Genomic DNA, 21,673 nt, shown 5'->3' with positions numbered 1-21,673 from the left:
TGAGGCGTGAGATCATGACCTGAGCCAAAGTGGGATGCTTAACTGACTGAGCCATCCAGGTGCCCCAGTTATTATTTTATTTTTTTAATGTTTTTTTTTAATGTTTGTTTATTTTTGAGAGACAGAGCACAAGCAGGGGAGGGGGCAGAGAGAGAGAGGGAGACACAGAATCTGAAACAGGCTGCAGGCTCTGAGCTGTCAGCACAGAGCCTGACACGGGGCTCGAACTCCTGAACTGAACCATGAGATCACGACCTGAGCCAAAGTCAACTCAACCGACTGAGCCACCCAAGGCACCCCCATTATATTCTCGAAATCACTTGTTCCTGAAACGGTCTATATTTTTTCTTGGTTTAACGTGGCTTAAAATCTTTACTGTCCGTCATCACATTGACAAGACCAAGCAGGCGTTCCTGTTCTGTGACCAGTCTTGGGGGTCTCCTTGTCACTGAGGTTCTTGGGGAAGTGACTGCCAGAAGGGCAGATTTCAGCTGGACAGACGTGGCCCAGAGCAGACCCAGTGCGGTCATGGTGTGGACCGTGTGACCAGCCTAACCACCCCGTGTTCCAGCTGGGCACGAATGGGGTGGAGGAGAATTCCCAAGACAGGCGGTCTGGCCCCCTGCCCGAGAGGCCTGGCACGGATGCCCATCTCCCTGTGGTGTGGCTCCGAACCCTGCAGATTACAAGTACCATTGTCAGTGTGGTTAGAAACAGCCATTCATGCAGAGGCTGGTTCATACTGTGTAAGGTCACGAGTCAGTGCTCTGTGACCTGGCAAAAAGAGAAGCGGACAGGGCCGTGTGGCCATGGGTTCCCTTTCCATCCTGCAGCTCTGAGCTAGTGTGTGCCGTTGGATAAGGTGCACAAAGATGGGCAGCGAAATGATTGATGAGGCCCAATGCTGGTAACTTCATGCATCCAGCACTTGAGAGTCCCTTTTCCCCGAGATCCGGACAGTGGGGTCACAGGTGCCCTCGCCTGTTCACGTGGGAAGGGTCATGGTTGCGGCCCACGCCTCGGCGCTCAATGGCTCCGCTGGTTGACACACTCACTCATCAGCTGTGTCATTGGCGTTGAGTGGGCTATGGATGTATCTTTGTCCGAGTCGTGGCGACCCGACTTGAGAAGATGCTTTTGCTGAGATCCGAGCTCGTGTCATCACTTCGCCTTCGGGGGCCACTCCCTCAGATGTCCAGACCTCCTGCCGTCACTGTCCTGACGGGGTCCCCCACCCTGGGGGACGGGGTCCCCATCTCTGGACGTTCCTGTTGGCTTCTTGGGCGGGAGGAGCTGGGCAGGCAGATTGGAGTGTAATCAGAGACGGTGCATCGCCCTCAGGCCCGCTCTCGGGAGAACCGCCAGCAGCGATCGTGGGTACGTTTTTGGAGAAAGTCACGGAGGACCCAGCCAGGACCCGTGAAAAGAACAGTGGGTGTTAGGCTCTATTTGTTTTTAAAGTTGCATCAAACTTCTAAAAGAACCCTTGCAAATGCCTTCTTCATAAACTGTTCCATATTCTTGAGTTGAAGAGTATTTGTCTCAAAGTTCATTTATTTGCTTCAAGAGCATCGATCACATGGGGGTAGAAATGTAGTTTGAAGGAAGTCTCCAGTGCCGTCCAAGACCACGGACAGATGGACAGACTCCCTGTCTGTGGAGTAGGTTTGGCATCTGGACTGTGAGCAGACAGGGCCATGTTACTGACGGTGTTGCTCTGTCCCCAGCTCCGTGTGCCCTCCAGATGCAGTGAGCGAATGCCCCCATCCTCACCGGCTTCAGCCACTCTGCTTCCACCGGGCACACAGTAGGCTGTTTGCCTGGCGAAGGTGACTGGCTGGGGTTGGAAATAACAGACCCTCTTGGTGCAGCGCTCGGAGCCGCTGTTGGAGCCAGCGGCGCATTTAGATGCCCCAGTTTCCTTCCAGAGTCAGAGGAGCGTCCACCCCGGAGGTCGTCCTGCCCAGTCCCCCGGGTGATGCCCCCTTGTCGGCGGTGTTCCAGGTTCAGGTGGAAGGCAGCGTCGTGCACAGCAGCTACCGTGTGGGGGTGGAGGTGCGAGCCCGGGCCCCCGTGAGCGTCATCTCCGAGGGCACGCACCTGTTCATCTCCAGAGCCCCCTCGTCCATCATCGTCCTCAGGGGATCCCAGTCCTATGACCCAGACAGTCCTGGAGCCGTTCTCAGGTGAGCCCGGGGGCTGTGTGACCATCTGGGCTGGGCACGGCCTCCCTCCCCTCCCCCCACCCATCGCCTTCTCCAAACCCAGGCCCAGAAACGTTGGGAGAGGTGGCCGTAAATCCTGCCTCGTCATTCAAACAACTTAAGTGCCTCCACTCTTGTTAGTTGAACTGACGTTTCACTCGGGATCGTAACGTAAGGGATTTAGGGAAGGTGTGGAACTAAACACATGAGCAGCTTTGTGAGTTGGTGTTTTAGAAAATGGAAGTTGAAATACTGCCTCAATCCGTTCCGGCTGCTGTAACAAACCACCCCGGCCTGCGTCGTCCATAAACCACACGTTTCCTTCTGTCCCCTCTGGGCGCTGGAAGGCCAGGACCGGGGTACCAGCTGGCTCCGTGTCCAGGGGGGACCTGCTTCCTCTTTCGGAGCTGGCGCCCTCACTGTGTCCTCACAGGGTTGAAGGGGTCCAGGGCTCCCTGGGGACCACGTTATAGGCGCACCAGTCTTTTCGTGGCCCCCCCCTTCATGATCTAATCCTCTCCCGAGGCCCCGCTCACACCTCACACAAACAGTCCGTCCTCAACAAATAAGTTATTTCATTACTAAAGTTCTTGCTTTGGTGTTCGGGGAGCTTGATCTCAGAGTCTCGCGCATCCCTTAATGTTAGAGGCCCCGGCTCAAGCCTGGTGCCCTTGACCGTCCACACACCTTCCCTGGTGGCCTCACCCAGTTTCCTGATGTGGACACCGTCCGCACCCCGCTCCCCCCGAGCTGCACCCTCCACAGACACCGTCCGTGCAGCCCCCACCCAGACCACCGTTGGACTCCCGGCTGGCTGTGTCCTCGCCCGTCGGGCCCTCTGCGGCCTTCCCGTCTGCTGATGGAAGGTCCTTCTTGTTACCGAGGCCAAAGCCTTCAGTGGCCGCGGCTGCTCTTCTCCCCCTTTGTGGCCGGTCTGTCAGGAAGACTCACTGGCCCCGTCCGCCGTGAGGGCCGCATCCGGCTTCCTCCCACAGGGCGTCCTCACCGGTGCCCGGCTGTCCCCTGCCCACCGTCAGGCCCTGCTTCTCGGAGCAGCTGGACGCAGCTCGCAAAGCCCTGCCCCAAAGTCTGCAGCGCTGCCCGAGCACTCCCCGTGCCCCAGGCCTATGGCCACCTGTCCCCCGAGTCCTCTTCCTGCTCCATGCTCCCCCCCTGCCCTCAGCACTGGGGCAGTGGGGGTGCCTCCCGCATCTTCCCTCAGCTGACTCCTGGACTGTCCCCACCCCACTTCCTTCCGTCTGCGCTCAGATACCACATACCCGGGGGGCTTCTGAGGGCCCCATCTGAAGCAACGACGGTCCCATCCCGACTCTGTGCCTTGTCCCCGTGACATCGGATATCCGCTCACCGGCTGTCACTGTCAGCAGTCTGTTCCCTCTGGAACAGTCCCTCCAGAAGGGCAGGGCTGCGGTTTGGCATATCCCCTGTGCCTGGCGCCCAGCAGGGCCTCAGTGAGTGTTCGTGAATAACCAGCGTAGACATTTGCTGCGTCCAAGTATGGGCTTTGGCGGAGGCCAGAGGTGGCCCCTTCACTTGCCGGTGATGTGTACGCACTCTGGACAAAGCACGCAGCTGGCTGTGTACCTCCTGCACCGTGGCCTCAGGACACAGTGGGGTCTTGGTCACGCTGTGCCCTCCCGACAGCCCCACGTGGCACCCAGAAGCAAGGGCTCAGTGTGTGTGTTTGCTGAGACGGGCTGAGTCTCCCCCTGGTCACGGGGATTGTTCCCGCCGAGCCCCGGGGAGGGTCGCTCCCACAAGGGCCTGAGCTGGACAGGCTCTGGATACAGGGAGGGTTAGGATGGGTATCCGGGTCCAGCTTACCTGCAGCCAAGAGAGGGAAGTGACCTTGAAGGTATGAGCAGGAGTGCAGATTTGGGGGTGCTGCGGGGGGGGTGGGGGGAGCCTGCGGCTGCAGGGCCGGCACCTCCCTGGGGGGCGCTGCTTGTCTCCATGTGTCCCTGCCCCTCCCCCCACCCCCGGGCAGGACCTGCCCCAGGCAGGGGTTGGGGCTGTCTTCCTGACTGTCGCAAGTACAGAGGACTGAGCGTGCCTGGTGCTCATGTCCTGGCCCAGGAAGCCAGGTGGGTACCTGGCGGTACTGCTCCCGCTTTGGACACCCCCACCCTCCCTGCCTCAGAGCATAAGCGCAACCTCACAGCTCCCTGCCCAGCTGCTCCCCTGGGGCCCCAGGAAAGCCCACTGAGTGACCCCAGGGTGGTCACCTGACAGGCCAGAGCAGGTGCATTCAGCCCCATGGTGGCGTCCCGCAGGTATCACTGGAAGTGCACCGCAGCCAGCGCCCCTGGGCACCCCTGCTTCTCCGCCTCCTCTCCACACAGCCTGGACGCCGGGGCTCCCACCCTTTCGTTTCCTGCGGACTCTCTGAGCAACAGCTATGACCAGTTTCTCGTGACACTGATGGTGTCCAGCGGTGGCCGGAACTCTTCAGAGGCACAGGTGTTCCTGTCCCCTCGCCCTGACTCGGCACTCAGGTGCGTCCTGTCCTGTGCTCCCTGCACTGCAGATCCAAGGGGTGCACCCTTCCGTGCTCTGCCCTATGGGTGTGGGAGCCACTGCATGCAGGAGCCGGGCCCACAGGAGAAAGGGGCTGACCAGGGAGGGCTGGGGGAATCCGCGGTCCTCTGGCCCCAGGGCAGAGCCTGCTGGGCTCATGCTGGCACCTGGGGGCTCCAAGTGGGAGGGCTCCTGTGTCCGGGGCCTGAGGCCAAGCCTGGAAAGGGCTAAGGCATCTCAGGGCCTCTGCCCAGGGCCTTCCAGGCGTCGCCGAGCTGGGCCAGATGGCAGCGTGGAGGCGGTGCAGGTGGAAGGAGCAGAGAAATACTGTGACCACAGAGGCCAGACTAGCACCTGAGTGAGGGCCCCACTCAGCGCCAGCACCATGCAGGCTGGCGTGCCCTGCTGCTGCTTCAGACTTCCCCTGGGGAGCTAGGTCCCAAGGAGCGGGCTGGGGGCAAGGGGGACGTCCGCAAGGACTCAGGCGAGCAGGACCGCTTCCGTACATGGACCCTGCAACGGGTCTAGGCAGTTGCCGTCGTCATGTTGAAAACATGTGTAGTTAGAAGTGTGGGTAGCTGGTTCTGGAAGGCTTCCTGGAGGAGGAAGCAAATTGGCCGTGCCTGGCAGGACCAATGCAAAGGAGAGGACGTGAGATGTGGTACCAAGGTCGGGCAGACCACCGTGATGGAGCCCCCCCCGCCCCAGGGGTTCAGGTTTGAAGCCATGAGAAACAAGTCTCAGCAGACAGAGTGGACACTTCTCCAAGGTCCATACAGACCCAGACTGCCTGCATCGGTTTTGAGTCGTGATGTGTGTTAAAGGTGAAGGAATGGAGGTGCCCTGCTGGCTCAGTCAGTGGAGCATGTGACTCTTGATCTCCGGGTCGTGAGTTCAAGCCCCACACTGGGTGTGGAGCCTACTTAAAAAAAATTTTTTTTAAGTGAAGGAATGCCAGTACAGGGCTACAAGCCTTGGGCCATCGTTTAAATAATTATACTAATAAATTAGGCCCTTTTTAAAAAAATACAATGTACTATATAATTCTGTTACTCATAAGATAAAGAATTTATTTGAAGATACTCACCATGTTCTAAAGGTGGATGTCTATCAGTCCTGTCAGGCATTATCTGGGCCCCTGTGGACCCTGTCTCTGCGAGGTCCGGGGCCAGACGGGCCTCCCGCGTCTGGCCCGTCCCTACCCAACAGGCACGCGCACGTGGTGCGTGGAGAGAGGCGTGACCACTTACACGCAGACACACTTACGTGCACACATAGGGACAGCCTGGCCTGAGGCCCCTCGAGGAGCCTGCGTGGCCCCGTGTGCTGTGCTCCCTCCACCCGGACCTCCTGTGCTGGGGGGGGCCGCGGTCTGACACGGGGGGAACACCTGCACCGCACACATGCTCCAGGAGGTTGGTGGGGGGGTCTCTCTACCTTGGCCTGCCGAGGCCCCTGAGTCCCACAGGACAGAAACCCATCGAATCAGGCCCGCGGCGGCAAACCCTGACCACCCATACCGCCTAAGGAACTGCGTTCCTCAGTGCATGTGTTGGCGAGTGCTGGTCAGCAAAGGAGCCTGGGGAAGGAATTCGGGGGGCCACGGGGCTGCAGGCCTGAGAGATTGGGTGGGGTTTCACGTGTGGGGCCCAGCAGACTGCAGGGAGCAAGGCTAAGGGCATGGATGCAGTGTCCCCTGGAGCACCCGAGGCCGTGTGAGAATGCAGAATGTCCTCAGCCACTGGGGGCGGAGCCCCAACGTGAAGAGAACACTCAGGGGGCATCCCTCCTGCGGAGAGAGTGGCCAGAGTGCCGTCCTGGCTCTGTCCTGAGCTGTGTGACCTGGAGGAATTGCACACCCTCTCTGAGCTCAGTGTGTTTGCCTCCTGGGATCTGGCCCACATGGGTGGAGCTGGGTGAGGGCTCAGCCACCCTGGAGGTGCTCAGTCCCATTGGCCGTGACACAGACACCTTCTTAACGTGGCTGAACAAGACCACAGAAGCACCCAGTCCTTTCCCTAAAACCTCCAACCTGGTCTGCACGTCACAGATTCGTCCACATCTCCTGGGTCAACTTTAGAGACGTCTTTGTTAACTGGAATGAGGAACTTTGTCTTCAGGCTGAGTGCGAAGTCTGTGGCCAAGTGTCCCGGCTGTCCTACTCCTGGGACCTCTTCCTGGTCAACGCAACAGAAGGGACTAGTGTGGAAGGTGAGATCACTGCCCCTTCGTGTGTTAAGCGGGGCAGGACGCGGGGATTCACAGATCTCTAACGGCGTGCAGACTCTGCCTCGTCTGGGCTGGCGTCCCTGGTCCTGCCTGTCGCTGACCGTGTCCCCCAGCCCCTCTCCTTTATGCCCTTGGGGATGCCTTGCCCCCGTCCCTCCCAGGTCCTGCCGTCCTTGGGGCCAGGTCTCGCCCCAGCTCTGCTCCCTGTGCCCAGAGGGGCTTCTCCAAGACCTGGCTCTCTTGGGTGGGGAAGGTGGGTCCGGGCGCTGCCAGGATGGTGGTGAGGGTACGTGGGATCCCGGGAGAACACGCCCACTCTGGGGTGGGAGGTGGCCTGCGGGTGCTGTGGCCGCTGGGTTTGAACCACGAGGGACATGGGTTCCCACCAGTGGTGTCCGTGATCAGAGAGATGGTGGTGAATGGCAAACAGAAGGGCTTTTATTTCTGAGCTGCGCGCGGCTGTTCCTATGACAGAAGCTTGTGCCAAGCCCTCAGAGACCCACACGTAACTTCTTTTGGATCCGTTTGGTGGGGCCGCACGCAGCTTCCCTACACGGAGCTCGGAGCCCGGCTGCCCTCACAGCTGGAGGGACATGGAGACTCGGGCAATGTGCACTTCTTCACAGCGGAGCCGTTCCCACACCCCGAGATAGTTGACCGTTTCTGAGGCAAAGCCCGTGGGGAACGCACTAGAGGAACCTGGGGCACAGACCCCGGTAGTTGATCTTGCAGCAGAGCCGGGGATTATCCCTTGTCTTTGTTGTCACAGAATCTTGCTGTGTCACGGCAGCACTTAAAAGCTGGCCACCGTGACACGTCGTCTTTTACGTCTTCAGAAATGTTTCTTTATTTGGCGTTCGTCCTTTCTCGTAAATTATCCTAGCACTTGTTAGAACTGTGACCCGAGACGCTGACAGGTGAGTGAGGGTCGGGAGAGAGTCCACGTGGCCGCATTGTCTCAAACATGCGTGGACGACCCATGCCAGGCGGGGTCCTGAGGGGGACACGTGGACAAATTGGTGGCCTGCTTCCATGCGTCTGCTTCTCAGGAGCTGGACTGCCTGCCTCCGGTGAAAACCAGGCTCCGCTAATTTTCTCATACGTGTCCTTTTCAGATTTGCATTGGGTCTGTTACAACAGCACGTAAACCTTGAACCGCATAGCTTTTCTGCTCCAGATTTCTGACACTGTCCCGTGTTTGTTCAAGTTCCCTTTTGTAGGACGGTGGGGCTGCTGGGCTCTGCCGGACTGGGGGCCGTTTCCAGGCCACCAGAGTCCAGTCCACCGTCCACGGAGCCGAGCTGGCCGGAGTGCCACACCACGGGAGCGCCGTTCTCACAGGAGCCGTTGCCACAGACCCGGGGCCAGCCCGGCCTTTCAGCCGTGGGGAAACCCTCCTCAGGGCCCACGGTCAGCCGACACTGGGTTCCCACCACGGGTGACACTGCAGCCCCGGGAGTGACTCCCCAGGACCAGGGCTCTCCAGGACCCAGCTCCCCTGGAGGAAGTTCGCCCTCCCAGGGCCTGTCCCCTTCCCCCTCTGGTAAGTGCCACAGTCCCCTCATATTCGGGGCCGGGCCCAGACTCCACTGTCTCCTCCATTGTGGTGGTGACACAGTGACACCCGCAAGGACAGGATGTGGACTCTAGAAACACACTGGGGCGGCCCACGTGCTGCGTCAGGAGGGTGGGTATTAATTTCAGGAGAGTCTTACGGCTTTAAATGACACGTTACGGTTTTCTCCTCTCGTGTAGATTTTGAAGCCTATTACGGCAATATCCAAGAAGCAGAGCTGTCCAGAGGGAGACAGCCCGCTGACTGTGAGTCCGTGCTTCTCCCTCTTTCTGGGGCTCCTTGGGTCCCTGTGTCCCCGCCTCGGGTCCCTGTGTCCCCTCGGGTCTAACCTCTGAAATCGAGAATTGCCCCCCGCCCCGTGGCATCACGACCACCAAGAGCTCCCAGAGACGAAGGAAAAAGCCCAGATTCCTCTGCATGGCACCGTCTCCCCCAAATCCTTATTTCCAGCTCACCTACTTCTCTTCGGGCTCCCTGCGCTTCCAAAAGCCCCAGGCCCATGGGGGGTACCGCCCCTGTCCCACACCTCAGTCCCCAGAGTGTCATCTGCCAAAAACACCTCCCTTTGCGCCTTACCCACTTGTCATCTTGGAGTGCTTCCTCCTTTCCGGTCAGCCTCCGTTCCCTTCCTCCGGGACAGTCCCACCTTCTTACCTTGTATCACACCCGCTCCTGTGACAGCCCAGCAGAGTCCTCACTGCGCCTGAAGCAGGTGCGCAAGGTGCTCGCGGCTGTCTCCTTGTGTGTCCTGCTCTAGTCTAGCTCTTCAGGGAAGCTTCCCTGGCAAGTGCAAACCCGTGTGCCAGATGATCACAGTGCCTGGCACACCAGCACACAGTGAGTATGTTCTCAGGTGGAGAGATGCACGGTCACTGGAGGATTGGTCGTCTGTGGGCAGGATGGCTGGACGGTCATTGGAGGACGTGTCTGTGGGCAGGACGTCCGGACGGTCAGGGGACAACGTGACTGTGGGCAGGATGGCCGGACGATCAGGGGACGACGTGTCTGTGTCCCACCACCCCAGGCACCTGGACACGCGGAAGCCCTTGCTCTTTCTTTTCCTCCATCCCTGCCGCCTGCCCTCATTCACTGTGTGACACAGCTGGAGACCTCTCAGGGCCACAGCATAGCCCCTCCTCCCCCCACCAGTCCTCAATGTCTTCCCGCCACATGCTGGGCCTCCCACCAGAGCACCCTGGCACTTTCTGCCTCATTTCCCTGCCTTCCCCTTTGTCACCCCCTCCAGCCACATCTCCAACGTTTACTCGGTCTGTCTGTGCCTTGCCCACCCGGGCCCTCTCGGACCATGGCCTGGCAGCTCTAAGACAGCCCCTTCTCGGAGGGGCCCCTCTCATTCCTCTGACTCCTCCCTCCCATTCCTCCCTCCCAGGCCCTGCATTGTCTCGTTGCCTCGGGGCCTTACAGTACTGAGGGGGGCAGGGGAGCAGGGGGGCAGGGTCCTCCTGCGCCCTGACCTGCCCGGGCAGGTCCAGGAGGCAGGGCCCCTGTCGCTCTGGTTAGTGGCTCTGCCCCAGCCCAGCACCCGGCCTGGTGCGCAGAGGGTCTGTTGAACGCGAGAGGCGGGTGGAAGGGACGGAACGTGCCATTGCAGCACGAACCCACGTCATTCAGGAGGACGCACAGCAGAATGGGTACTGATGAAGGCCGTCAGACTGTCATTATGGCCTGTCCCTTACCGTGTCGGCTTGTCTTCCCAGGGCCCAACCCCAGCCTCCCAGGATCAGATCTGAGTTCCAGTGCCGACAGGGGCCGTGGTGATGGGGACAACCTGCTGGGCCCCTTGCCCCCGACAGCTGCTGCCGGGCCCCCTCTCATGGTTGACTGGCCCAAGTCCCTGGTGGGCCGCACACTCTTCCACAGCTACACCGCCTCCGGTACGGCGCATGTCTACACAAATGGGAATTGGCAGCTGGTCCAGAAGGGTTTGCTCGCCAGCCTGTTTCTTCTGCCACATTTCCTTTCCACACAGAAGTACTTGGAGTCATTGAGCCTTTTCTCCTTGTATGTGTCCCTCTGGGGATGGCAGACGGGGCCCCATTTATGGGCAGACTTGGCCTCTGTAGCCCCAGGAGCCCTGTCTGCACATGGAACAACCTGTGCCAGGCCGAGGCCACTACCTCCACAGGGAGGATGATCACCCCACGGAGTGGGCATGGTGGCCCCGCTCCGTGACGCACTGGCTCCACTCGGTGCTGGCTTGAGGCCTCTTGTGGGGAAGCCTGGGGCCACGTCTACCCCACTGTTGTCACACGGCTGCCTCCTCCCCTCTCCCCCGCCCCCCGCCATGGTTCCCTGTGGAGACTGCCAGCCTGTATTTTGGGACCCTCCCACCTTCAGAGTCAGCCCCTGCCCCCCAGGGAAGGGACCCGGTCCCCAGGGGACAGCTGTCACACCCAGGTTTCAGAAATGGTTCACAGGGTTCCTGCAAGATACAAAAATCACTTTGAAATATCTTCTTTTTTAAATATTTATTTATTTATTTATTTATTTATTTATTTATTTATTTATTTATTTTGGAGAGACAGAGAGGACAGGGGAGGGACAGAGAGAGAGAGGAGGGCAGCAGAGACATGGGACTCCATCTCACAAACTGAGAACGAATGACCTGAGTGGAAATCAGGAGTCGGACACTTAACCAACGGAGCCCCCCAGGCTCCCCTGCTTTGAAATTTCTTCATCACCCCTCGCGGACAGACTGAATGTGCAAACTAGCCGGCTTGGAGACTGGACCTAATGCTACCGGTGCAGAGCGAGCTCTCACCAGCGTCGTCTCTCCCTCGGAGCCTAGTGTGACCCTGGGCCCACCCCCAGCACCCCCATTCAGGGTCACTGCTGTCGGGCAAGGGATGCTGGAGGAGAGATTTCAGCTCCGTAAAGAGGGCGGGTGACGAGCATCTGGGGGCATTGCAGGGAGGAGCCTGCTGTACCCCTGCCTATGGAGGTGCAGGGCGTCTGCCCGCTCCCCTGTCTTCAGAGCTTTCCCGTGACGGCTTCCATGTGCCCCTTCTCTGCAGGTATCACGGGACAGACTGTGACAATGAAGCCATTCGCACTGAGCCCTGGGAAGACCTACGTCCTGCAAGCCTCTGTGGGTATGTTACGCTGTCAGCTGGACCCGGTCGGGGGGATGATGAGGGGTTTCATTACATTCATGTTTTTTCTGGAAATTTCAGCCACTTCAGAGTCTCCCGAGCTCTTGTCCCGGGTGTCCTGACCCTTCCTCCATCCCCACAGTCACTCACTGCTCATTGTTGCCTCCTTGTGTGTTTCTGATCCTTAAGGGATCAGGTGGGTGTTTAGGTCACAGTAAAGGCTGAGGTGTTTGCCTTAAAAACACACACACACACACACACACATACAGAAAACTACATATGTATTTATTTTATTTTGTCCAAGATAAGTGCATTAGCTGGTTCTTTCCCTACAAATTGGTCGATAACTCCTCCACATATTTAAAACCCAACGAGGTAGCACTTCTGTTGTTCTGTGGACACCGTTTGTTGAATACATGACATGTTTACCCCGCGTCCTGTTCCGTGTCCCTTCTGGCCTTCCCGTGACTCAATCTGACATCTGACTTTGGGGTCATTTTTGGACATTCTGACCCATTTCTAGATAGTTGTTGTGGGGTTTTTTTTTGAAATTTATTTATTTTGAGAGAGAGAGAGAGAGCACACGCAAATGGGGGAGGAGCAGAGGGAGAGGGGGAGAGAGGATCCCAAGCAGGCCCAGCACTGTCAGCATAGAGCCCAATGTGGGGCTCGAACTCACAAGCTGGAAGTTCACAACCTGTGAGATCCCAACCTGAGCAGAGATCAAGAGTCCGAGGCTCAACTGACTGAGCCTCCCAGGCGCCCCTTAGAGGTCTTTAGTTCCATAGAAGAAGCACAGAGGTTCTGATGGTTTACACGTACGGATGGGTTTGGGTCGGTGCCCACACTTTTGGGCTCGTGGACACCCTGGTGCGTTTCCAGTGTTGTATTCTGCATTGGCTTCCCTTCTCCCGGGCGTGCAGCACGAGGCTGACTTCCCTGTGAGACCCCTTGGTAGGGCCGGCAGGGTCCCTGGGCTTCATTCTCGTTCCCCCTGTTTCTGTTGACATCGTTGCAAAGGTCGTCCCGCCCCTTCCCTGGGCGTTCAGAGACTAAACCCCAGGTGCCTGTGTTTGGTACGAGAGAGGCATTTCCCTGTGTTTTCCCAAATACCACAGAGCCAACCATTGGCTAGCCCTCCCTCCCTTTGCTGCTGACATTTGTCCAAATGATGAGCCTTAGGGCCATTTTCACAGGTGGGTCACACTCCTTCTGGGGGGAAGAGACTCGGCCTCTGTGCGAGAGGCCCGGCTCGTCCCGGCTCACCTCGCTGTGCCGCCCCGGCAGCCACGCTGGCCCCTGGGCTCCCGCCCACACCAGGCCGGGCCATGGCCCCCAGCTGACTTCCACAGTCCATGTGACCCTGGAGCAGGATGGTAAACGAGGTTGTCTCCAGTGCGGCACCTGCTGTTAGGATGATGGTTTATACATCTCATTCTTAGATGTTGTACCTCAAGAAAAAGACATCAGAAGTGGAAAAACAAAACAAAATCGCGTCATGGGAACAAACATGGAACGATTAATGATTAATCATCAGTCATGGTAGCAAATGGGAAATAAAATGTTTGATGCTTGGGGAACCATGGTTGTGCATATCGGACTATGTGTGTTTCCCTGGGGAGTTTGAACTCTGTATTTAGATATGAATGCAGTTGACAGAAGCCATAAAAAATGGCATTGGTGCTAAATTCAAGTGAGCCACACGTAACTGTTTGTGGATGAGACTTCGAGAGGACCCGGGTGGGGGGGGGCGAGGCTGCGGTGAGGGGGAGCCCCGAGTCCTTTAGTGTCTGTGCTCAAGACTTTGATTTCCATCTGCATGATCTGCGTGTGCCTCCCGACCCCGGGCCTGGGTGTGGCTGCCTGCACTTTGAGTGCCTGTGGACGTGTCACATGACAGGTGCCGCGTGCAGGGTCCCCCCCTCCCGCGCATGTCGCAGTCCCCTGCCACCGGGTCCCCCCACTCGGGCTCTGACCCAATCCGAATCTCTAGCAAGTTCCCGGGCGACGCCGATGCCGCTGTCTGGGGATCACACGGTGGCAGCCACACAGTGTCCCACTGGGACCGGGCATTCGTGCAACTGTAGTTCTCTGTCACGCTCTCCTCCACAGCCTCCAAGCACGGCTTCCTGGGGCGAGCTCAGCTTTATGTGACGCTCAGGCCAGCTCCGTGGGCCGTGACCTGTCAAGTGCAGCCACATCGTGGCCTCGAGGCACACACCGTCTTCAGCATCTTCTGCATGTCAGGGAGACCGGTACGCGCGGCTGCCCCAAGTGTGTCCCAGAGGCAGAGGTGGCTCTCCGGGGAGATGCTGCGGGACGTTAACCCTGGGGTCTGGGGGCGGGAGTGCCGTGGCTGTGCCCTCCACCCGCTCAGGGAGACACCACCCGTTCCTTCCCCCACCCTGCCCCTTCCCTCAGAACCCACCGCCTGTGTCCCTGGAGGGTCGGATCCTGGCCTCCCTTGGGGCCCAGGCAAATGCCCTGGGTTGTTTTTTTTAGTTAAGTTTTTATATCAGTTCCAGTATGGTCAACATGCAAAGTTAGTTTCAGGTGTACCATATATTGATTCAACATTTTTTTTTAAGTTTATTTATTTTGGGAGAGAGAGAGAATAAGCGGAGGAGGGGCAGAGAGAGAGGGAGAGAGAATCCCAAGCAGGCTCTGCAGTGTCAGCACAGAGCCCGATGCGGGGCTCCAACCCATGAACCGTGAGATCACGACCTGAGCCGAAATCAAGAGTTAGACGCTTAACCGACTGAACCACCCAGGTGCCCCTGATTCAACATCTCTCTACAACACTCAATGCTCATCACAAATGCATCCTTAACCCTCATCCTTCCCCCACTCTCCTCTGGTGACCATCAGTGTGTTCTCTGTAGTTAAGAGTCTGTTTCTTGCTTTGCCTCTCTCTCTCTCTCTCTCTCTCTCTCTCTCTCTCTCTCTCTCTCTCTGTTTGTCCAAATGCCCTGTTCTGACACCAAGAACAAATTGCCCGAGCCCCCCCATCTCCTGTCTGCTGTGTCCCCTTCAGCCCGAGGAGGCCCAGACCACATGTGCCTCTGTGGCTTTTGGGAGACCCCAGGCCAAGAGAGCACACGACCCTGAGTGACAGGCACAGCCAGTGTGTGGGGTCCTCTCAGCTCTGGGAGAGGGACCCCGCAGGTGGGAGGTCACCCCACGCACATGTGTGCATTCAGGGGGACACGAAGTTAGTATCTGCCCCCAGCCTGTGTATAAACAGTGCCCTCGGGTGGAGTGAAGGAGGCAGGGGTATGTACTTCCTGGGGACGTGATTCAGTTTGTTCACCTACACACTGTTTTTTGTTCTCCGTGGAACGGATCCTAGGACTTCCATTACAAATTCAGTTACCGGATAGGAAACGGGTCCAGACACACTTTGTACCGCGGGACAGACACCCAGTACTACTTTGCTCTGCCCGCGGGCGAGCCCTTGGATGACTATAAAGGTAAGTCAGTCAGGCCGTGGATGTGGGTTGCTGGCTGTGTTTGCTTACGGTCCTAAACCTTCCCCCTGGTTTCCCCAAACTACAAAATGTTAAAACTATGCATCTATAAAATAAGTTCTCGGGGCACCTGGGTGGCTCAGTCGGTTGAGCGCCCAACTTCGGCTCAGGTCATGATCTCAAGTTTCATGGGTTTGAGCCCCGTGTCGGGCTCTGTGCTGACAGCTCGGAGCCTGGAGCCTGCTTCGGATTCTGTGTCTTCCTCTCTCTCTGCTCACCCCTGCTCGTGCTCTGTCTCTGTCTCTGTCTCAAAAATATATAAATGTTAAAATTTTTTTTTTAATTTAGAAAATAAGTTCTTATTTATTCATCTGGAAAAGTGTCATGCTTTTTAGATGAGGTGGATTACCTACTTTCTAGTGCAGAGACATTAGCGATACTATAAATAAATCTCTTTTAAAATTACAGCTGAGATATAGTGTAAATGCTAAGGTGCCAGGGAGCATCTTGTGAGTATGGATTAAACCTTTCAGACCAAGCCGCCCCTTGTTTACTGACGAAACATGCGGTCTCTGGTGAATCCTGCGTTGGTTGTAGACAGAACCCAATCCGGGGGCTCCCGCCGCAAAGAAAACATGGGGGTAAGGGAATGTAGAGTTGAGTATGTGTTGTTCCCAGAGCAAAAAGAGCTCCACGGTGCTGGCAGCTTCCCCGACCCCTGTGCTGGCAGGCTGCCCCATTCTCAGCCCGCCCCAGTGGCCTCCCTCCACTGCGCGTGTTAGATACCCCACCACTGAGGAAAGCGGCCCCATCTGCGGGACTGTGCCCGTTACGTCAATCTCGGAGGCTGACAGGGTGTTTTTTAGCCTTCTGGATGATTCTGACGTGCAGGCAAGTTTGAGAGTCACCCATCTAGAAGTTTCTTTGACCTGGCCACCTGAGAGTATTTCAGCCTGACGTCTGCAACTGGTTCATCCACCTGGTTTGCTTAAACCTCCTCTCTCCCCGAACCCCAGCCAGAAAGCTTTCTAGTTCGGGAAAGCCTCCCTGACCCCCAGTTAGACACACGTGCACCTTCTCCTGGCTGTAGGTGGGTGACACTGAGCAAAGGCCTTCCGAGCTGGACACCGATCCACTCGGATGGGCACGTCTGCCGTGTGTCCTGATGAGCACGGTGATGGCTGCAGGTGGTTTCAGGGTCTGCCTCACTTCTTCCAGAATGAAACCACATGCACCTTCTGTCTCCTGGAAAGTTTCCTCCAAACGGATGCTCACCCGGCAGGCTCCCCTGCTTCCTGGTGTTGGGCACGAAGCCCTGTGCTTTGATTCAGACCGGGCAGTGCCTCACTCCAGACTCCTGCCCACAGGACCCTGGGACCCCGTCTGCAGGGGTGTGCAGACCACAGGGCTGTGCACATGCCCACCTAGGACGTCAGGGCAGGGCCTCAGCTCCATGTTGGATGGATTTTTGTTTTGCTTTTTTAATGTTTATTTATTTTTGAAAGACAGAGCATGAGCAGTAGAGGGGAGAGGCAGAGAGAGACGGACACACAGGATCCGAAGCAGGCTCCAGGCTCTGAGCTGTCGGCACAGAGCCTGACACAGGACTCAAACCCATGAACTGCGAGATCATGACCTGAGCCGAAGTCCGACGCTCAACCGACTGAGCCCCCCAGGTGCCCCCATGTGGGATGAATTTGTAGACCCATATTTCAGGCCACAGTCACTGAGCAATGTCAGGGTGAGTGACATCACCCAGGTCATTCCAAAGACCCCACAGGAGTTACAGTTGTCGACACGGGGATGATCTGTTCCTTCGAGGACCTGACTTGAAGATTCCTACGAGGGGGAACGCAGGCAGACTGAATACAGTGCAGCAGACCCTTAATCCCAGCCCATTCCATCTCTGGACTGAAGGTTCCACAGCTGCAGGGGTCGGGGTGGGGTCCACCTGAACTCTGCCGGCTCCTGCTGCCTTGCCTGCGTCCCCTGCTTCAGCAGGAGGGCCATGTCACCTGCAGTGGGGTCCCTGTAGTTCTTGTTAAACTGGCTCTCTTGCAGCTGACATGGGGCCTCCCTGTATCCACGGGCTCAGAGTCCTAGGACGGGGGGAGCCCAGAATTCGCTTGTAGGGGTGATGGGGCGGCCAAGGGTTCAGGGACCACAACCCTCAAAATTAAGTCCTAAATCTTGGGCCCCGTGTTTTGGGTTGAGATGCTTTTATGAAAGCCCATGGCATGCCTCTGTTCTGCTCTTTTGCGTGACTCCTGTGGCCGGCCCCGTGGCTTTCATGTTGAGTGTCATCCACACTCCAGACCCTAGGCCTGCACCACAGGACGGAGTTTCTGACGCCCCAGAAAAGGCATTTCTGACCACGCTCCCGTGACTTCACACAGACTTCCTTTGCCTTTCTCCAGACTTTCCGTGTCTCTGTACATGACTTAGGAGTGGCTTAAAATGTTACCCCAACACCTGATCCTCCATTGCGGACTGTGGCTTTCATCCTCTGGGCTTCCCATAGCTCCAGCTTCCCCCTGGCCCAGTGCTCCCAGGTGGGACCGGTCCCGTTTGCCGGTGGCCTTGAGCTGCCGGCTCCCAGGGCCTGCAGGTCAGACGAGTGAGTGCCGAGGGCGTGAGAGTGAGCAAACCGCCTCCTGGCTCCTGTGGCCCGTGGCTGTCGCTTCTGCTGCCTCTTGTGACTGCACCCATGTCCCCAGCTCTCTGGTGCTTAGTGTCCCATACTGCTGTGGGGCATCTTACCTTGGAACGCCAGACCTCCCCCCTAGGATGGGGCAGCCACACTCAGCGTTCACGCCTCGCTCTGTTGTGATGCACGGTGTCATCACCGTTCTGGTGATGGCTGGCAGTAGACAGTATGGGTCCTGAGGTGTTGGTTTCCTCTGTTACGTTCCCTTCCAGTCATGCTGTCCACCGAGATCACAGATGGCTCGGGCTCCCAAGTACAGCCGTGTGCCGTGGCGGTGACTGTGCTGCCGCGTCTCCACGGGGGTCTCTGCCTGGATGAGGACATGTGAGTAAGCGGCACAGAGACCCCGGCATGTGCCTGTGTTTCCTCGGGGCCGGGTCTCCCCTGGTCGGTCACGGTTGGAGTAAACGGTGGCTCCTGGGGTCCCATCTTGTCAGGATGAGCAAAAGAAATCATTGTACTGAGACATCATCTGTGTGCCACTCATTCACCCATATACAGAACACAGTCCCGGGGTGCCTGGGGGGCTCAGTGGGTTTAGCATCGGACTCTTGATTCCAACTCAGGTCATGATCTTACAGTTTGTGAGATCGATCCCAGCGTCGGGCTCTGCACTGACAGCACGGAGCCTGCTTAGGATTCCCTCTCTCTCTCTCTCTCTCTCTCTCTCTGCCCCTCCCCCCTTAAACTATATAAACAACCCTTTAAAAAAACATAAAAGTGTTTAATTTTGATGAAGTTCAACATCCTAATTTTTCTCTTTTATCGCTTGTGCCTTTGGTATATCTGTAGGATTTACTCCAGTGTTTTTCTTCCAGGAGATTTCTAGTTTTCTCTCTTACCCTGAGCTCTCTGATCCTCTTTGAGCTAACTTGTGTATGTGGTGTGAGGTAAGGCTCCAGGTTCACTTTTGCACACAGGGATGTCTAGTCCTTCTAGTGCTGTGTGTTGAAAAGGTCAGTCTTACTCATTAAATTGTCTTAGTCCTTTTGTCAAAAATCAATTGACTGTAAATGCTATGGAGTCTCAATTAATGCTCTGTTCATCTCTATGTCTGATTTCATGGCACTGCCACACTGTCTTAACCACTGTAGCTTTGCAGTGAATTTTGAAATCGGGAAGCATGAATCAACTAACTTTGTTCTTTTTCCACATTTTTTTGGTTATCCTGGATCTCCTGGTTATTGTTAATCTCTGCAAAAAGCCACCTGGAATTTTTATAGGGATTGCATTGAGTCATTTTGAATATCATCGTTTTGAGAATATGAAGTCTTCTGATGTATGAGCAGAGTTTTCCCTTTACTTAGATTTTCATTTCTTTCAACAACATTGTATAGTTTCCAGTGTATAAGTATTGAATGTTTTTGTCACATTTAGTTACAAGAATTTCATTCTTTTTCATGCTATTGCAAATCAAGTTGTTTTCTTGTTCTCTTATTTTGGATTTTAATTGCTAGTGTATAGAGATACAATTGTGTCCCACAGCCTTGCTAAACTCGTGTGTCTGTTCTAACAGTTTTTGAACGCATTCTTTGGGTTTTTCCACATAAAAGAGCATGCTATCTGCAAATAGAGTTTTCCTGCTTTCCAATCTGGATAATTTCTTACTTCTGGCTTAACTGCATTGGCTAGACTCTTCCAGTTCAGTGATGAGTAGAAGTGGCAAGTGTGGAAATCCCGGTCTTGCTTCCGACCGTGGCGAGGAAACATTCCCGAACATTTAGCGTGACCTTAGCTATAGGTCCCCGGAGTTGTGTTTTTTTCAGGTCCAAGAAGTTCCTTTGTATTCCTAGATTTGGGGTATTTTTTTTTTCATGACAGGGTGTTGGATTTTGTCTGTGTTTTGCTAGATCCATCGAGAGGATTAAGTGGGTTTTGTCCATCCATCTGTTACCATGGTATATTACCTTGACTGATTCCCATACTCAAGTTACTCTTGCGCCCCGGGCACAGACCCCTCTTAGCCATGGTGCGAAGTCCGGCATAAGGACATACCATCCGGTCAGAGTGTGCACAGCACTGTGATTGTGGGTGCTGTCTTCCAGCTCCACTGTGAGGATGTGTGCAGACCTTCAGCCTGCTGTAGCCACACTGCCGTCTGCGTCCAGCCCCGCACCGTACCCCCTCGTTTGCCACGATGCATCTCTGTCATTCTGTTTGCCAGAGATCAAGGGTTTTGTGCAATTCTGATGTGCTGCCTCACTGGGTCTCTTTAGTTTCTCTTGCACAGACCATCTCTCCTCTGAGCCATTCTCTGTCTGCCCCGACCTCCTCACCCGCCCAAGAAGATTTCTATCACAAGTACCCCTGTCTCGGTAGGCAGGCCAAAGAGGTTCCCAGCATGTCGGAGCAATCCTGATAACTCCCCAATTTCCTTCAGATATAATTCCAGCCTGAAACACCTGTCCACCCTCCAGCTGATGGGCAGTTATGCAGAAATCAGGAACTACATCACCATGATCGCCAGGATCCTGAGTCGCTGGGCTGCGGAGGACAGAAGTCCCCCGTGCGGCCAGTGGTCACGAATACAGGATGCGCTGATTTCTTCTGCATGCAGACTGCCTTCCACAGATCAGGTACCATCAGGGACAGGGCACGCTCGGTACCTGTGCGTGGGCATCGGGTAGCAGGGCCTGACTCACCAGCAAGCGGCCTTACTAAAGCAGTCAAGAAAGAGGACCAGGAGGGTGTGGCTTGGCCACGAGGCTGTGGCCTCTGTCACGTGTGCTCATTCTTCCACAAACAAATGCTGTCGGTTCACAAGAGAGGCCGTGCAAGGTGGTTACCACTGCAGGTCACTGTGATGTGACCCATCTGACTCTGTCTCGTCAGTGACATGCCAGAGTTACGTGTATGATTATGTGCAGCTTCTAAGGAAATGGGCATGTGTTCAAATGTCACTGCCCTTGGTCACTGCCCGTCTGCACCTGCTGTCCCTGATTGCCACTAGAGAATGCTGGCATCTTAGAACATGTGTCATTGTAGTGTTGATCCTTCCTGAACTGGTGCTGTTCCTTCCTCCAGGACTCTCTCCCCCTTGTCCCAAGTTTCCCTGAGCTCTGCCCTCCCTCTCCTTCCCCTCCGGTCACACTCCAGGTGGGCTGGGGGAGGCAGACACCCTGCTCCCCCTGGGAAACTCAGGTCAAGGGGACCCTGGGTCCCTCCACGGTCCCTCGCCTCAGAGCCCTGGAATCCACTCCGGCTGCAGGAAGGAGTACACGGTGAACCGTTTGACTTTAAATTGCATAAGTAACCTTCCCTTTTGCCTCCTTCTTCTGCTTGCTTGTTTCTCCGGGTCAGGAGGAAATGCTTGATTCTGTTCTCCTGTTCAGGGACCTCCTGCGCTTCCCTCACAAGGTGAGTGCTGTTTCTTGCCAAGTATATTTTCCTGCTTTTGTGCCTAACTGGGAGGATCTCCGTCCGTTCTCGAAGAACATACAGTATAGGGTTTGACCCTTGAATTAGAAACGGGACTTCTCTCGCAAATTCACCTGAATAGCACGGCGCATCCCAGAGCACGGGGCAGGAAGGTCTCCCTAATACAGAAGTTTGAAGACCCAAAGTAGAGACGCATTACGACGGTGTCGTCCGTACTACACATACTTCTGGTTAAGGGGGTCGCTCTCTGCTAGTAATCTGGGTGCTGGGTTCTCCAGTCCACGCCTTCTTTCTCCTCGCATCTCTGGCCCCACTGCCCCCATTCCCCAATGTTCTCACTGCCTGCTTGCTGGGAGGGGAGAGGAGACCCCACCAAGGTCGTCTTCACCAGCCCTCAGAGCGAGCTGCAGCCCAGCCTGTCTTCCAGGGCCCCCCCTTGCCCTGGCAGGGATGCCCCACAG

The 21,673-nt window shown here is 56.3% G+C and overlaps 1 protein-coding gene across 1 annotated transcript in view; it reads left to right on the top strand.

The window, feature by feature from the left end:
* Positions 1-21,673, top strand: part of PKD1L1 (polycystin 1 like 1, transient receptor potential channel interacting) — a 117,419-nt gene that overhangs the window by 44,479 nt on the left and 51,267 nt on the right. Inside the window, 12 exon segments of the mRNA XM_042913647.1 lie at positions 2,005-2,186; positions 4,499-4,720; positions 6,793-6,953; positions 8,179-8,514; positions 8,727-8,792; positions 10,266-10,442; positions 11,583-11,660; positions 13,773-13,915; positions 15,010-15,130; positions 18,047-18,158; positions 20,215-20,410; positions 21,135-21,191. Coding sequence (XP_042769581.1) covers positions 2,005-2,186; positions 4,499-4,720; positions 6,793-6,953; positions 8,179-8,514; positions 8,727-8,792; positions 10,266-10,442; positions 11,583-11,660; positions 13,773-13,915; positions 15,010-15,130; positions 18,047-18,158; positions 20,215-20,410; positions 21,135-21,191 — 1,851 coding nt within the window.

Source organism: Panthera leo, chromosome A2 (genome assembly GCF_018350215.1).
Source record: "Panthera leo isolate Ple1 chromosome A2, P.leo_Ple1_pat1.1, whole genome shotgun sequence".
In the NCBI taxonomy this organism is placed as follows: domain Eukaryota; kingdom Metazoa; phylum Chordata; class Mammalia; order Carnivora; family Felidae; genus Panthera; species Panthera leo.
The sequence above is the reverse complement of the archived record's forward strand: the minus strand, read 5'-3'. Positions and strand labels throughout refer to the sequence as shown.